We start from the raw sequence: 15,247 nt of genomic DNA on the forward strand, positions 1-15,247 counted from the left end.
ACCATTTCTGGTTTTCTGGTGGTTTATTGGAGATAAGAGTCTTACTGACTTTCTTGCCTGGCCAGCTTTGATCCGCAATCCTCAGATCTCAGCCTCCTGAGGAACTAGGATGACAGGCATGAGCCACTGGTGCCTGGCAGGTTGTTTTTTTGGGGGGGGGTCCGGTCGTGGGGCCTGAACTCTCGGCCTGGGTGCTGTCCCTCAGCTCTTCAGCTCAAGGCTAGCACTCTACCACTTGAGCCACAGTGCCACTTCTGGCTTTTTTCGTTTTGCTTATGTGGTGCTGAGGAATCGAACCCAGGGCCTCGAGCATGCAAGGCTAGCACTCTACCATTGAGCCACTTTCCCAGCCCCGCCTTGCAGGTTTTTAACATCTTTCTTGCTTTAATCCAAAATAATCCTCGCTTCCATCCCAACTCAATTTTCATCCCGTTTCTTTTCTGATACTTGCCTGTTGTCAGTTTTGGCCACCAGATGGCGCTTCAGCATGTCAGGAACATGACTGACTGTTAGGTAAAACTGGCTGAGGCAGTACTCAAGAAAAGTACACTGAAATTAATGATTTTATTTACAGAACTGAGGGTCAACCTCCACACAGTATGGATTAGCCTACTTGTCTAGCTCCCATGCACCAGGCAGGGCTTAGCAGGAGGGAGTTGCCACAGGAAAATATATCCCAGCCAGTCTGTCTCATTTCCAGCAGATGATGATGTTAGGGTCATTTTCCAGCCGTTCATCCAGCTCATGGTAGCTCATGCCTGGGGTGGGGTGGAGGAAGTGAAATCAGTGGCCTTAACCTGGCTGCCCTGCCCTGATTTCACCTGGGCTGCTTTGTCTGCCTTCACCTGTCTTGCAGCAGATCTCATCATAGCTGTGACAGCCTGTGTAAAGACGGGCAGGGTGGCTTCGCTCCTCCCGAGACACCCGGACTGGATACTTTTGTAATCGTCGGATGAGGTTCTTCATAAGCCCAAACTGGATCAGCTTCCTGGAGTAAGGGTGAGGAAAGAGGGGTGATACCCTGACAGGGCCTCCTTCTGACCAAGCCAACCATTTACCACGATCTTCTCTTCAGTTCTATCTCAGTGACCAGATTAGCCCCCAAGTGTATCATCTCCAGAAAACCTATCTGTGCACTAGCCATGCCAGAGGCTCTGCTCACTGGAATTCCCTGTTTCTCGTCTGTCCTCAGGCAACCCTCATGCCCAGGAATGCCCCTCTGACCGTTCATCAACGTGCTGTAGCTGCTGGGGGTGGCGGCCAATGAGGTCTCGCACAGTGGTGCCAGGGCTCAGACTGCAATACAGCTGGAATACATCCCGGAGACTGGCTCTTTTGTGTCCTGTAGATACCAAGTGTCAGCTTGCCGGGTGGCCCTGCTTCCTCATCAAGTTAGTCTCTCCCAAAAAGCTTGCCACTACCTTGTTTGGTCACGTAGGATAGACATGCCTCCTGCAAGGACTTGTCATCTACCAGATCCTGGACCTTGGGTGTTGGGCAGTATACATTGGAGTACTAGAGAGTGGAAGACACAGGGATCTGAGTTAAGGGATTGTGAGGCCAACCTGGATTGGCCCAGCTGTACGATCCCACACTTAACTCTACCTGACTCACCTACCTGGAGGATGGACACCAGTGTTACAACACCATAATACCTAGGGGAGAGAGCTGTACTTAATATCGAAGGGTCAGGCCTTCCCAGCCCCATACTCAGAGTCCCTGGGCTGAGTCCTACAGCCCTACTCACAGCAGGTTCTGGATGGCGATGCGCACTAGATTGAGCTCCACATCTGCCTCAGCAGAGATTTTCTGGACGTGGCGGAAACCATCAATGTAGGGCAGGATCTAGACAGAGCATGGTAGTGTCAATAGGGGTAGGATGAGGCCAAGGTTAATGAAACCCAGGGATGGATGCCATACGTACCTGTTGTGTGGTGAGGTCCCACTGTGAGTTGAAGAAATCCTCCTTGTCCTTAGTGAAGACAGGCACATCATACTCTTGGGCTACGGGAGGATCGGGCCGCTGCTCTATCACCTTCAAGTGGATGGTGTTGGACTCATCTGCAGTGGAACCACACACATCCTCAGTGTCATCTTTCCCAAGAGACCATCGATAACATCCAGAACTCCCAGCAGTCCTTGAGACAGGCAGATGCCTCACTCCATTTTTATGGAGTGAGAATCCAAAGTCCAGAGAGGGGAAAGAATATACACAAGAGGCTTTCCCACTCACAACCACCATCCACTGAACCCTCAACATCATCACCTCTATCTATCAGGTTATCTCCTGGCCATCAGTTTATTCAAGGGTTTTGGCTGCAATCATCTTCTCCTGTCACCCCTCCCCCCCCAATTCATCTGCTGCCTTTGAAGAGGCTGGGACATACCGATGGGCAGGGTGCATCGGCCAGAGGCATTAAGCTCCTCCAGTAAGATGGTCATGATGGGCACCAACTTCTGCTTGCTTTCCTCCGTAGATACAAAGCTGCTCTCTAGCTGGATAGAACATGAACAGTATGGTGGGTAAAACTCAGGGTTCCTGGTTGCCCTGACTGGGTCCTTAAGCTGCTTGTCAGGGTTAGTGGGGCTTTGGAGACACGGGAACACTTACTACAACTCTACCTGCCCATACACCCAAGCCCATCTCATTGCAAACCTCCAGTGTTGTCAGGTAGCCAGCCAGCTTTTTAACAATGGGCTCGAGGGCACAGGTCTTAGCCTGGGCATCACACACAAAGCCTAAGTTGAATAGGAGGGCATTTCGGCTGTACTTCTTGTGTTCAATGCACACAGGGCAGCCAATCAGCTTCTTTTCCATAGCTGTGCTAGAGAGTTAGAACAGAGTCAGCCTTGCCCTCAAGCCTAGCCCCTCCTCCTTCTGAGACCCCTTCACCCACAACCAACTAGGGCCTCACACAGTGATGAGCTTGTTCTGGAGCTCTGGCTTGGTGATGATGTAAACTTGGACGGTGTCAAACAGCTCCCGGGAGATGAAGTCCTCAGGGACCTGGGAAGGAAAGTGGCAAGAGGTCCTTCAGTGGACGTTGGGAGCTAGGTGGAGTATATTGGGTTGTATCCCCCATCTTAGGCTCTTTCCCTAGCCTGCTAACTCCTTTGTGTTTTCCAAACACAAGCTCTGTTTTCATTGGTTTATCTTCGTATGCATCATTTAAGTTTCAATCCAGGGATTCTCACCGGCCCCCTCACTGTACTTTGAGACCTGCCACCCACCCCCCCTTGAATCCCATAGCCCCGATTTCCTACAAACAATGCTATGATGTCATCTCTCCCTCCCCACAGCAGAAGCCGGTGACCTGGGCCCCAGGCATCCTATCCGATCACAATTATCCCCTAATGAGTGACATGCTTGCAGGCAGAACTGGGAATCCCACTACGTATGGTCAGCCAGCTGAACTTCAGAGCTTCCTTCACCCTGCCCGATGCCAAGAGCCCCAGAGGCACCTGATAGGTGATCTTGGGTCCCAGTGTGGGATGGAACTCGCTGAAGAATATGCATTCGATGCGACAGCTACTGCCCATGGCGCCAGCCGGTCCCGACTCTGCACCTCCTTTTCCCTTGCGCGGAGGCACCCTCACGCCTGGAAAACGTGTCAGCGAGCACCGAGGCCTGGACACTAACTAGGTCACGCAGGCTGGCTGGCGGCGCGCGTACCCTCGACAGTGAAGCCGTCTGCTGAACTGCGCACGCGCAGTGCCACTCAGAAGCGGGGCTGGTGGGCGCGTAGGGCGGGGCGCTTGTCTCAGGAAGTCCCGGTGGGTAGACGTAGCACCCGGAAGTGAGGTGCTTCCGCGACAAAGCGACGGCGCGCGCGCGCGCGTGCCACAGCGGCCGGCGTACCCAGCTTGATTTGGAGGAAACCACTGCATTAGATTGTAAGCTGCAGGTGAGACAAGCAGATCCCTTCGCTGGAAGGGCAGCATGTTGGCGGCACGTGGGGAGACAGCGAGTGAAGGGATCCGTGCTTAACTTGGGGAACTACAATTCCTGTAGTGCTCCACGCCTGCCCAGCCGGCGTTCTGGGCAAGCGACAGCGCGGTGCATTATGGGAATTGTAGTTTTCTAGCTGAAAGGTGGTCTGGAGCTCAATACCAGCTCAGGAACAGGTAGATGCTGGTAGGTAGATGCTGACAGGCTGCTGGTGGTCTGCTGGCAAGTTATGGTGACTATTCTTCGTGCCAGTTTCAGCCTATTTTTGTCCTAACTTTGTAGAAGAGGGTGGCATTTCTGCGTAGCAACCCCTTTCTCCAGTGAGAGGTGTGGACAGTGAATCCATGACTCTTTCCAACGCTGGTATGTTTCAGGATACAGCTATCGGCTGGGCTGATCATGGCCCTTTCTGTGGAGACTGAGTCGCGTATCTACCGAGCTCTGCGCACTGCCTCTGGGGCTGCTGCCCACCTTGTGGCTCTGGGCTTTACTATCTTTGTGGCTGTGCTTGCCAGGCCTGGCTCCAGTAAGTAGAATTTAGTTGAATTCTGGGAAGGGTAAGGTAGTTTTTGAGGTGGTGGTGGTCGGAGCTGTAAGAAGGCTTAGGCTTGACTCCTGTTATCAGGCCTGCAGACAGAGGAATATTCTCTACTAGTGGGATGGAGCAGGTGGAGTTGGCGACTCTGCCCTCTTGACCTGGCCTCTATCCTCGCCTTAGTGCTTTATTTGGCTGCGTCTCAGGAGGTTGTGGAGGAAAGAGGAAACGGCCAGAGAAGTAGCAAAGTATGGCCTCTAGTCCAGGATGAACAGCTGGGGTGGGGTCAGCTCATTGTAGAAGAGGGCACTTACACGTTGCCAACACCTCCATAAGTGGTGGGCCCCTATGTATTAGGATTGGTAATGGTTAGTGTCTTCTTGCCTCCACCCAAGGTCTCCTTTTCTCATTCCAGGCCTGTTCTCCTGGCACCCTGTGCTTATGTCACTGGCTGTAAGTAGTGGGTTTAGATAGATCTTATGGGTGGGAGCATGGGCATGGGTGGTGGCCCTGGTGGTCTCTGAATCTTTGTGGATATTAAGTATCGGTTTAGAGGAGATGCAAGCCCCAACTGCTTCTGCTCCCTGGCCTGAACCAAAGTATTCAAGGAGCAGGATAAATGGGTGAAGCATGTATAAGCATAAAATGAAGGGAGAAACTCCCTCCCTGAGACATTACCTTTGGAGGCTCCTTTTGTCTCTTTTTAACCTTAATTTGTGATGATGCATCTCACTTTCTCTGAAATGGTGCACCCATGTAGCCAGCTCTCGCCAAGAAACAGTATCCAGCCTCATGGGAGGGAAACAAAGCTTGTGAATCATTTATTGTAGCCATATCTCAAGCCTTGTTTGCTGGGTAATGTAGCAGAGATGACATTTCAGAACAGCACCTGGGAAGAAGTATGGAGAGGCAGCTCTCACAAGCTCTTTAGAGCAGGAATTGTCCGAGACAGGGTTCTGTACTCTTGCCCCACCAGAGGGGAGAGAAGGAAGGGGAGTCATGAAGGTTATCTAAAGCTCTCTTCCTCTTTGCTGGGACAGAGCCTCACTTGTTTCTCGTCCTTTCTCCTCAGTTTTCCTTCCTGATGACCGAGGCACTGCTGGTGTTCTCTCCTGAGAGTTCGTTGCTGCATTCCCTCTCACGGAAGGGCCGAGCACGCTGCCATTGGGCGCTGCAGCTGCTGGCTCTGCTGTGTGCACTGTTGGGCCTAGGTCTTGTTATCCTTCACAAAGAGCAGCTTGGCAAAGCCCACCTGGCTACGCGGCATGGGCAGGCAGGGCTGCTAGCTGTGCTGTGGGCCGGACTGCAGTGCTCGGGTGGGGTGGGACTGCTGTACCCCAAGCTACTGCCTCGATGGCCTCTGGCAAAGCTCAAGCTCTATCACGCTACTTCCGGGCTAGTGGGATACCTCCTGGGTAGTGCCAGCCTCCTGTTGGGCATGTGTTCACTCTGGTTCACTGCCGCTGTCACTGGTGGGGCCTGGTACTTGGCTGTGCTATGCCCCATCCTCACCAGCTTGGTCATTATGAACCAGGTGAGTAACGCCTACTTATACCGTAAGAGGATCCAACCATGAACTCTTCCTAGCCAAGAGGAAGCCTAGATTTGCACCTGTGCAGGACCTGGGACTGGGCACCTCCTGGACTCTCCTAGCTGATTGGGTCTGGGGCAAGTTCAGGTACTGGGGCAGTCGGGGTAGGAGATCTGTGTGAAATACTTGCTCCTCATATTAGACTCGCCTCCCTTTGCCTTCTCTCACCACCCCCCCCGCCCAGAGGAGCATGAATCATGTGTGTGGATGAAATTGGGGTTGTAGCACTGTCTCCCCAACAATGCAGCTCATTCTTTTACTGGTATGTCCAGAAATTATGGAGAGAAAGAATAAAAAAAAAAACTGATGGGAAAAGCAGCTCAGAGTTGAAGATGGTTCTTGCTAAAGCCATCAACAGGAGAAAATGGGCCACTGGGCCAGGTGGCGACTTTTTCTTTTTTTTCTCCCATCATGGGGCTTGAACTCGGCCTGGGCACTGTCCCTCAGCTCTTCAGCTCAAGGTGAGTGCTCTACCACTTGCGCCACAGCGCCACTTCCGGCTTTTTCTGCTTCTGTGGTGCTGAGGAATTGAAACCAGGGCCTCATGCATGCAAGGCAAGCGCTCTACCACTGAGCCACCTTCACAGTCCTGGGGGACTCCTTGAATGGTGGAATTCTGCCAGCATACAGGTCTCCAGGGTCTGCCTGCTGAGCCTCCCCTGGCACTAAAGGCTTTACCAAGGCCCACAGCAGTGTGTCCTTTCCACTATCTTCCAGGTATAGATGGTCTGTATTGGAGTCTCCAGACTTCAGTTAGACAACGACAGGATGGGAGCTGGGGAAGAGCTCTATCTCTGAGTCAAGCATGAAGCGCTCTTAAGAGGTGAAACATGAGCCAGCATTTATGATTTGTCTGATTCTGTGGATGGAGCGGAGGGCCATCTAGGGAATAGCTCTTGGGAAGGCTGCTTGGCAGTGGGCACGTGGTGATGGAGGGAAGGAGAGTAAGGGCAAGGAACTTCCTATTACAGGCAGAAGTAGTTATGGAGTTTGAGCTCTTGGACCCAGTAAAGACTACCTTTTCAACAGAGCATGATTAGGAGGCTGCAGCTGGAGCTGGTGGCTCACGCCTGTCATCCTAGCTACTCAGGAGGCTGAGATCTGAGATTGTGGTTCAAAGCCAGCCACAGCAGGAAAGTCCGTTAAGACTCTTCTCTTTAATTAAGCAACAGAAAACCAGAAGTGGTGCTGTGACTCAAAGTGGTAGAGTGCTGGCCTTGAGCCAATAGAGCTCAGGAACAGCACCCTCAGTTTCAAGCCCCACTGCTGGCAAAAAAAAGAGGCTGAAGAAGCTGGTCTGACAAAGCCCAGGAGTCATACCTCAAAGAACTGCTTTATTGATATTATGAGGCCGGGCAGAGCTGCCCACTCAAGTGGTCCTGTAGAAAACACCCGGAGGCTGTGGTTGTCCTGGCCTGGAATCAGTCACTGCCACAGCAGAGGGAAACAAGAAATCCTGACATGAACAGTCTTTTTGGGGATGAGCAGGGATGTCTAGCCCTGCGCTGTCTCCTGCACTGGCCGGGCCCTCAGAACATTTTTGGCAAATGCAGATCCTTGCCTTGGCTCAGGGCTCTTGGCAACCAGTTTCAGATACGAGGACCAGCTCAGGAGCTGTGGCACCAGTGTCCTTGCAGCCATTTACTTGGGGCTTCCTGCTGAGGTACAATCTTACCTCATGTGGGGGCCTGGACTGGCTGATGCCTCAGAGGTCCCAGGCCTGGCATAGTGGTTGTCTGGAGTTGGAACCAGGAAGCATGGGTCCTGGGTAGTGTTGGCGAGACACACGGGAGAGGGCTGTGGAAGCCCCCGGCAGGCCTTCCTCCCTCGCAGAGCAGTCAGAGCCCTGGAGTAGCTGAGAGGCATCAAGGGATTTGGGAGCGGAGGTCTTACACTCAAGGTGATCTGGAGTTACAGCTTTGGGGGAGCTGCCTCGAAGGTGATGAGACTGGATTCGGGGGCAGTCCCCTTCCCTGGGGGTGTGGAAGCTTTTTCTGAGGGCAGTGGGCTTTCTACTTTGGCCCCAGAATCCTCTTCATCATCATCCATACTGGGCCAGACAGACTGGTCTTCCACTCTCTTCAGCCGCTCATTGAGAGCCTTCAGAGCCAGCTGCCTGAGGTGAGAGATGACAGGTCACTCTGGGTCTGGGCTTGGCTCATTTCTTGTACACTTGCCCCCCTGCCCCACCCAGCCGACACTCTTCACCTACATTTCCGTATTTCTCCTTCCCCATTCAGGGCCCAAGGCTTCCCAGAGGTTAGATTGGATGAGAGCCCATTCTGCCATCAAAGAAAGGATCCAGATGCTAGCATGTCTTCCTTCCATAGCCAGGGCACCTCCAGGCTGAAAAGGCTAGCCGGATGTCTGCCAGTCTGCCAACCAGGCTGTCACCAGGAATGGTTCTGAGTTTGGTGGCTAAGATTGGGCTGATCTCCAGTTCAGATGGTAGAATGGGAAAGTCTTGGGATATGAGTTCCTACTTGGCATCATCTCCAGGAAGTATACTATTAGTGAAAAAGGACCAGTTTGTAGTAGTCCTTTCCTAACTCTTGACATCTTTATTCCAGAAGGATCTCCCAAAGCCACCAAGACCTAGGTTAGAACAGGTACTTAAGCCAGGTGCCAGTGGCTCACACCTGTAATCCTAGCTACTCAGGAGGCTAAGATCTGAGGATCGGGGCTCAAAGCCAGCCCAGGCAGGAAAGTCAGTGAGACTTTTTTTGTTGTTGTTCAGTCCTGGGGCTTGAACTCTGGGCCTGGGCACTGTCCCTCAGCTCTTCAGCTCAAGGCGAGCACTGTACCACTTGAGCCACAACGCCACTTCTGGCTTTTTCTGTTTATGTGGTGCTGAAGAATTGAACCCAGGGCCTCATGATCCAAGGCAAGCACTCTACCACTGAGCCACCTTCCCAGCCCATCAGTGAGACTCTGATCTCCATGAACCACCAGAAAACAGGAAGTGGCACTGTGGCTCAAGTGGTAGAGTGCTGGCCTTGAGTGAAGAGCTGAGGGACAGCCTTTTCAGATCAGAGTGAGACTCTGATCTCCATGAACCACCAGAAAACAGGAAGTGGCACTGTGGCTCAAGTGGTAGAGTGCTGGCCTTGAGTGAAGAGCTGAGGGACAGCGCCCAGGCCCAGAGTTCAAGCCCTAGGAACAGCAAAAAAAGAAAAACAAGAAAGAATAGGCACTTAGCAGAGCCCTTACAGAAGGAAGAAAAGCCATTTGGGTGGAGCACAAGCCAAGCTTGCTGTTAAGAGAGGTAAACCCTCTGGAGCACCACTTAAGGGGACGTGGGCAAGTCCATAGAAGGTTTTAACAGATGCCTTGTATCCTTGCCCGTCGGAAGTAGAATGACCATAGCTGCTGGGCAATACTGCTAGCATGGCCACTGGGGACTCCTGATGCCTCCTTCTCTGTGTCAGCAACAACAGGGACAGCCTGGAGCCTTCCAGCAGAGAGCCCAAATCTCTATCATGCCAAGGAATAGGAGAGGAAAGGCAACAAGGACATGAGCACAGATAGCCCAGTGTGGTTTCCCTCCTGCCTTCAAACCTGGCACCTGGTAAGTTGGCACTGACAGGAAGGTCCTTCCGTATTGCTGCCCGGACTACCATCTTGGACACACCCTTCACAGACCAGTCTAAAGCCTGCCAGGGCTGAGAGGGTCATTCTAGTCACTTCCTCTTTTTTTTTTTTTTGGGTCTGGTCGTGGGGCCTGAACTCTGGGCCTGGGCGCTGTCCCTCAGCTCTTCAGCTCAAGGCTAGCGCTCTACCACTTGAGCCACAGCGCCACTTCTGGCTTTTTTTTTTCTGCTTATGTGGTGCTGAGGAATCGAACCCAGGGCCTCATGCATGCAAGACAAGCGCTCTACCACTGAGCCACCTTCCCAGCCCCTAGTCACTTCTTCCTAAGGGTCAAAGATGACAGATGGGAAACCTTGCCTCGTTCTAGTAGCTCTTTGTGTTTGAAAGTGGCATGCAGTCAGATGTTAAGCTGGTTGAAGGGGCAACCCCCACCCTTTTTTTTTTTGTCAGCTATGGGGCTTGAACAACTCTGGGCCTGGGCGCTGTCCCTCAGCTTTTCAGCTCAAGGCTTGAACCACCGCACCACTTCTGGCTTTTTCTGCCATTATGGGGTGCTGAGGAATCGAACTCAGGGCCTCATGCATGTAAGGCAAGCACGCTAACACTGAGCCACCTTCCCAGCCACTTCTGTATAAGCTAACAACCATTAGGCTATGCTAACAATCTACCTCTTGTCTTCACCCTTACCCTACCTCTCTGTCCATATTTTTTTTGGTCCGGGACAGAAACTTTCTGAAGGCCCCCAAACCTCTCATTAGAGGGGCCATCAACTGATCTTGTCCTACTTGAACAACTCTGAGGAAAGCTTAGTTTTTCTTCCTAGGCCCAGCCCTCCTGGTCCCATCTCCTGCACTAGATGAGGTCAAGACATACTTATATCTTTTGGACTTAGCAACAGAGAGCCAGGCTGTAATGGCCCAGAATTAGTTCTAGAGCTTGCCTTGGGTGATTGTCTCCATCTACTACCCTAGACCACCTGATGGGACACTCATTGAAGGAAGGATGTGTTCTGTCCTTAACTGCAGAACCCCGGTGAAGTGTAAACTCAAAGCTAACTTCTGCTAAATTCACAGCGCTAGCTGCTAAGGACCCATTTCACAAATGAGCAAAATCAGGGCATCTGGTAAATTCAAAAAAAAAAAAGGCTTGCACTAGGCTGCCACCCAAATAAAACACCCCCCAAACCAAACAACACATTCAAGAATAATGTTGGAAGCTGGGTGCCGGTGGCTTACACCTGTAATCCTAGCTACTCAGGAGGCTGAGATCTGAGGATCACGGTTCAAAGACAGCCCAGGCAGGCAAGTCCGTGAGATTCTTATCTTCAATAAAGCACTAGAAAACTGGAAGTGGCGCTGTGGCTCAAGCGGAAGCGCTTGCCTTGAGCTGAAGAGGGCAAGGACAGCACCCAAGCCCAGAGTTCAAGCCCCATAACCGACAAAACAAAAACAAAAAACAAAAACATGAATAATGTTGGAAGTAGAACTGTGGATCTCCTGAATGCTAGGCATCCACAGGTCTGGGAGAGTAAGAAGAGCTAAATGAAGTTAAAGGTATTGGGCTGGGAAGGTGGCTCAGTGGTAGAGTGCTTGCCTTGCATGCATGAGGCTCTGGGTTCCATTCCTCAGCACCACGTAAGCAAAAAAAGCTGGAACTGGCGCTGTGGCTCAAGGGGTAGAGCACTCGCCTTGAGCTGAAGAGCTGAGAGACACTGCCCAGGCCCAGAGTTCAGGCCCCACAACTGACAAAAAAAAAATTTGTACTGCCCTCGCCCAAATCATCCTGCAAATAGTTCAGCTGAGACTCCTGCTGCTGCAGATGGCTTAGTTTACATAAATGTGAAGGTCTCCTCCCCTCTGGTGTCATCAGCAGGCTCCTGGGGTGGGTGACACAGGCTTACTAGAGAACAGAGAAAGTTGATAATATCTCAAAGCTATTCTCATTAAGGACAGAGAGAGAGAGACAGCATCTTAATGGAGTCCAGAAAGAGGATATAGTTCTCTGTTTCATAACTGGGGTGGTCCAGACCACCTCTTAAGGATCCTAGGCTTCTCTCCTCCACTTTTTTTTTTTTTTTTTTGGCAAGGGGGCGGGGGGGGGGGGGGCTGGTCATGGGGCTTGAACTCAGCCTGGGCGCTGTCCCTCAGCTCTTCAGCTCAAGCGAGGGCTCTACCAGTTGAGCCACAGTGTCACTTCTGGTTTTATGGTGGTTTATTGGAGATAAGTCTCATGGACTTTTCCTGCCTGGGCTGGTTTTGAACCACAATCCTCATATCTTAGCCTCCTGAATAGCTAGGATGACAGGCATGAGCCCCTAGCGCCTGGCTCTCCTCCAGCCTTTATCCCCTCTCAGGGGAAAAAGGTCCAACAGGTTGGTTCTGATTCCAAGTTTAGTGTCCAGGATCTGGGGATTCTGAAGCAAAAGTTTACAGCCTCTCTCACATGACACCAAAGGAGGCTAGCATTTATTGAAACCTGTTCAGTGGCCTGAGTGGTAAGAAACAAAGGTACTGGATGCCAGACACCCACTTCCTGATTTCCTCAAGGCCAAAGGCTGGATTTTCTTTCTTTCTGAACCTGCTCCAATACGTGCCACTAATTCTCCAGCTTTGTGACAGCAGGAATCTGAATGGATAGACTTTTTTTTTTGGTCAGCTGTGGGGCTTGAACTCTGGGCCTGGGTGTCAACGCTTCAGCTCAAGGCTAGTGCTCTCTCACTTGAGCCACAGCGCCACTTCCGGCTTTTTCTGCTTGTGAGGTGCTGAGGAATCGAACTCAGGGTCTCATGCATGCAAGGCAAGCACTCTACCACTGAGCCACCTTCCCAGCCCTAATGGATAGCCTTTGACTCGACCAACAAACCCAATGCTTTCTTAGCTTGCCCGGATTTTGGAAAATTTCACGTACCTTCTCCGCTCAGCATCTTGAGGGTCTGTGCCTGGGAGGCTGATGGTGATGGAGGATGGGGCTCCCACATCATACCGTTTGACTGTCTTCTGGCATATCTTGACCTTCACTAGGAGGCCATGGACCAAGTTCGCCAGCAGCCCCACCACGGGCTGTAGGATCTCGGGGAAGAAAGTGGCAAAAGCAAAATGGTCAGCCATGTCCCCTCGGCCCCGGCTATGGCGCTGGTAGAAGCGAAGATACACCCAACTGGAAAGCAGCCCAAAACCGTAGGAAGCTAGTGCGGGGCTCTGGAGCACAGTGGCCAGTCGCAGCAGTAACAGCAGCGCCAGCAACAGCATGGGGACGACACTGACCCGCACCTGCGGCACTCGCAAGACCACACAGTCCCCCATGGTTTGCTTGAGAGCCACCAGGACCCCACCTAGAAAGCCCAGGGCACCGTGGATACGGATGGTGAACAGGTAGACCAAATTGAAGGAAGCCATGTAGGTGAGAAGGTAGGCGAAGGCCCCCAGTAACCCCACGGACACATTCACCACCGAGAAGAAGATAAGCAGCTCCAAGGCCCCCCAGAGGGGTTCCAGCAAACGGCCGGCCACCACCACCGTGGCCAGGCTAATGGCCACGTCCCACACGTGCTGCTCCATCAGCCCATGGGTGGCCAGGGTCCAGATCCAGAAGTTGGGAGGAAAGAGGTAGCCTGGGGTAACTGCTAGGCAGTCCGTGTTCACGGCGAAGGAGAGCAGATACAAGAATAGAACGGCCGCGCACAGCGCCTTCACCACCACGCTGGCACTGGCCAACACGGCCCCCAAGTGTTGGCGGGCGCCCGGGAGGGCGCGATGCATCTTCCTGGCTGGCGTGGGCCTGGAGGAAGGTGAGAAAGGTGGGGCTAGGGGCCTCCCCGGGGCCTCGTCCCTGTCGGCCCCGACGGGAGGCCCGGCCTCGGCCTGGTCACACTGGCCTACTACGGCCCCGGTGACGGCTCCGGTTCCGGTGGAGTCGGACTGCGGTCCTCAGGGAGACAGCCGGGCCTTTTCGCCAGGCCGGAGCCTAGGTCCCGTGCCGGGGACCCGAGCGAAGGCCCTGGGAGGCTTCGGTACGTCGGCCGGCCCGCTCCGTAGGCCCTGCGGCCGGGCTAGCATTGAACTCAATACTAGGCCTCCAGAATCCACTCCAGGACCGCTCTGTCCGTTCAGGCCCGTGTTAAGTCCGGTTAGCTCCGGCTCGGCCTCGGTCTTGGCTTCTTCCACGGCACCTCCTCCCTCCTCGGGGGGCCGACAAACAGGGGCGCTGCGCTTGCGCGCCCTCGGATGAGAGGGGGCGAGAAGCCCTCCGACTTCCGGACTTCCGGCTCCTCGGAATTCTGGGATATGGAGTCCCTGGTCAACGTCGGGGGAGACTAGTACACTGGGCTTCCGTGTAGGACTACAAGTCCCAGAAAGCTTCGCGCCCAGGCTATGACCATTCGGCGCTGGAGGAAGGTGTTCTGGGAGTTGTAGTTCTCAAGCGTGTTCTCGCCCGTTCTTGGGAGCTTGCGGAAAGGTAAAGCTTGGAAAGCTCAAGGTGTAGGTGGATTCGACACACAACAGAGCTTCAGGGTGCACACTCGCTGAATTCTTTGGGGAGAGAGGCATTGTAAGTGATGTGTATATGAACCTCACAGTGTGTCTTTGAGGGCAGGCATGTGGGTCTGTGCAAGGACCTCTTGTGGTCTAGTGAATTGAATAGGGCCTGACCCAGGCTGGAAACGTTGCTCTGTCATTTGGTGTCCACAGGGCACTGGCTTAGTTCCTGACCCTTTCTGAAACTCAAAACGGACCTCAAAATGGAGTTAGTGACAAGGCCTTCCTAACATAAGAATCAAAGGGGATTTTATTGTTTTTTCAATAATGAGGATTAAACTCAGAGCCTGTGAGTTTGCTAAGTAGATGCTCTACCACTTGGGCCAGGCTTCCAGCTCCTTTTTGCTTTTTTAAATTTTTTCTGTTGTTGGTCGTGGGGCTTGAAGTCTGGGCGTGGGCACTGTCCCTGCGCTCTTCAGCTCAAGGTAAGTGCTATACCGCTTGAGCCACAGCACCGCTTCCAATTTTCTAGTGGTTTATTGGAGATGAGTCTCATGTACTTCCCTGCCTGGGCTGGCTTTGAACCACGATCCTCAGATCTCAGCTTCCTGAATAGCTAGAATTACAGGTGTGAGCCACCGGTGCCCAGCTCTTTTTTTTTTTTTTGTCAGTCGTGGGGCTTGAACTCTGGTCCTGGGAACTGTCCCTCAGCTCTTCAGCTAAAGGTGAATGCTCTACCACTTGAGCCACAGCACCACTTCCGGGTTTTTGGTGGTTTATTGGAGGTAAGAGTCTCACAGACTTTCCTGCTTGGGCTGTCTTTGAACCACGATCCTCAGATCTCAGCCTCGAGTAGTGGAGGAATCGAACCCAGGACCTCATGCATGCTAGGCAAGCACTCTACCATTGAGCCACCTTCCCAGCTCAGCCTTTCTATATTTTATCTGACAACTCTGTAGACTCTCAGGTGCTGTTTTAGGACATGAGAACTGTCTTGGGGGTTGAAGTTAGTCCTTGCCCTGTTGGTCAACTCCTTCAGAAGGGAAGCCCCATTTTGGCCAAGGACTGGAATGTCCTCATTTGTTTAGCAGGATTCCTCCTGCTGG

At 52.7% G+C, this 15,247-nt stretch overlaps 3 protein-coding genes across 4 annotated transcripts; 1 reads left to right on the plus strand and 2 right to left on the minus strand.

The window, feature by feature from the left end:
- Positions 1-545: 545 nt before the first annotated feature.
- On the minus strand, positions 546-3,724 carry Nprl2 (NPR2 like, GATOR1 complex subunit). The gene is made up of 11 exons (XM_070005271.1): positions 3,463-3,724; positions 2,916-3,007; positions 2,657-2,825; positions 2,388-2,496; positions 1,925-2,061; positions 1,748-1,845; positions 1,619-1,655; positions 1,422-1,515; positions 1,225-1,342; positions 846-988; positions 546-758 (listed from the first exon to the last, which is right to left on the minus strand). The coding sequence occupies exons 1-11, from the start codon at positions 3,538-3,540 to the stop codon at positions 691-693; spliced, it is 1,143 nt and encodes a 380-aa protein (XP_069861372.1). The 5' UTR covers positions 3,541-3,724; the 3' UTR covers positions 546-690.
- An 88-nt stretch (positions 3,725-3,812) lies between these two features.
- On the plus strand, positions 3,813-6,408 carry Cyb561d2 (cytochrome b561 family member D2). Of its 2 annotated transcripts, none has more exons than XM_070005329.1 (4): positions 3,813-3,905; positions 4,324-4,475; positions 4,900-4,937; positions 5,557-6,407. In XM_070005329.1, exons 2-4 carry the CDS (start codon positions 4,349-4,351, stop codon positions 6,058-6,060), a joined length of 669 nt encoding a protein of 222 aa, XP_069861430.1. In that variant the 5' UTR covers positions 3,813-3,905; positions 4,324-4,348; the 3' UTR covers positions 6,061-6,407. The 2 variants fall into 2 exon arrangements, with proteins under 2 accessions (XP_069861430.1, XP_069861431.1); XM_070005330.1 differs by lacking the exon at positions 3,813-3,905 and adding an exon at positions 4,098-4,135 and having other exon boundaries at positions 5,557-6,408.
- A 984-nt stretch (positions 6,409-7,392) lies between these two features.
- Positions 7,393-13,922, minus strand: Tmem115 (transmembrane protein 115). The gene is made up of 2 exons (XM_070005328.1): positions 12,574-13,922; positions 7,393-8,191 (listed from the first exon to the last, which is right to left on the minus strand). Exons 1-2 carry the CDS (start codon positions 13,422-13,424, stop codon positions 7,987-7,989), a joined length of 1,056 nt encoding a protein of 351 aa, XP_069861429.1. The 5' UTR covers positions 13,425-13,922; the 3' UTR covers positions 7,393-7,986.
- Positions 13,923-15,247: the final 1,325 nt, after the last annotated feature.

Source organism: Dipodomys merriami, unplaced genomic scaffold, assembly GCF_024711535.1.
Source record: "Dipodomys merriami isolate MVZ:Mamm:240054 unplaced genomic scaffold, mDipMer1.0.p SCAF_68, whole genome shotgun sequence".
NCBI classification, from domain to species: Eukaryota; Metazoa; Chordata; class Mammalia; order Rodentia; family Heteromyidae; genus Dipodomys; species Dipodomys merriami.

Bases quoted from the DNA above. Each gene is read 5' to 3' on its own strand.
- Nprl2 (XM_070005271.1), bottom strand. From the start codon at position 3,540: ATGGGCAGTAGCTGTCGCATCGAATGCATATTCTTCAGCGAGTTCCAT. The intron at 2,062-2,387 runs GTATGTCCCAGC...GTTCCACTGCAG, and splicing joins CCGATGCACCCTGCCCATCG to ATGAGTCCAACACCATCCAC. The intron at 1,656-1,747 runs GTGAGTAGGGCT...TCTCTCCCCTAG, and splicing joins ATCGCCATCCAGAACCTGCT to GTATTATGGTGTTGTAACAC.
- Cyb561d2 (XM_070005329.1), top strand. From the start codon at position 4,349: ATGGCCCTTTCTGTGGAGACTGAGTCGCGTATCTACCGAGCTCTGCGC. The intron at 4,476-4,899 runs GTAAGTAGAATT...TTCTCATTCCAG, and splicing joins GCTTGCCAGGCCTGGCTCCA to GCCTGTTCTCCTGGCACCCT. The intron at 4,938-5,556 runs GTAAGTAGTGGG...CTTTCTCCTCAG, and splicing joins CTGTGCTTATGTCACTGGCT to TTTTCCTTCCTGATGACCGA.
- Tmem115 (XM_070005328.1), bottom strand. From the start codon at position 13,424: ATGCATCGCGCCCTCCCGGGCGCCCGCCAACACTTGGGGGCCGTGTTG. The intron at 8,192-12,573 runs GTACGTGAAATT...CTCTCACCTCAG, and splicing joins CAAGATGCTGAGCGGAGAAG to GCAGCTGGCTCTGAAGGCTC.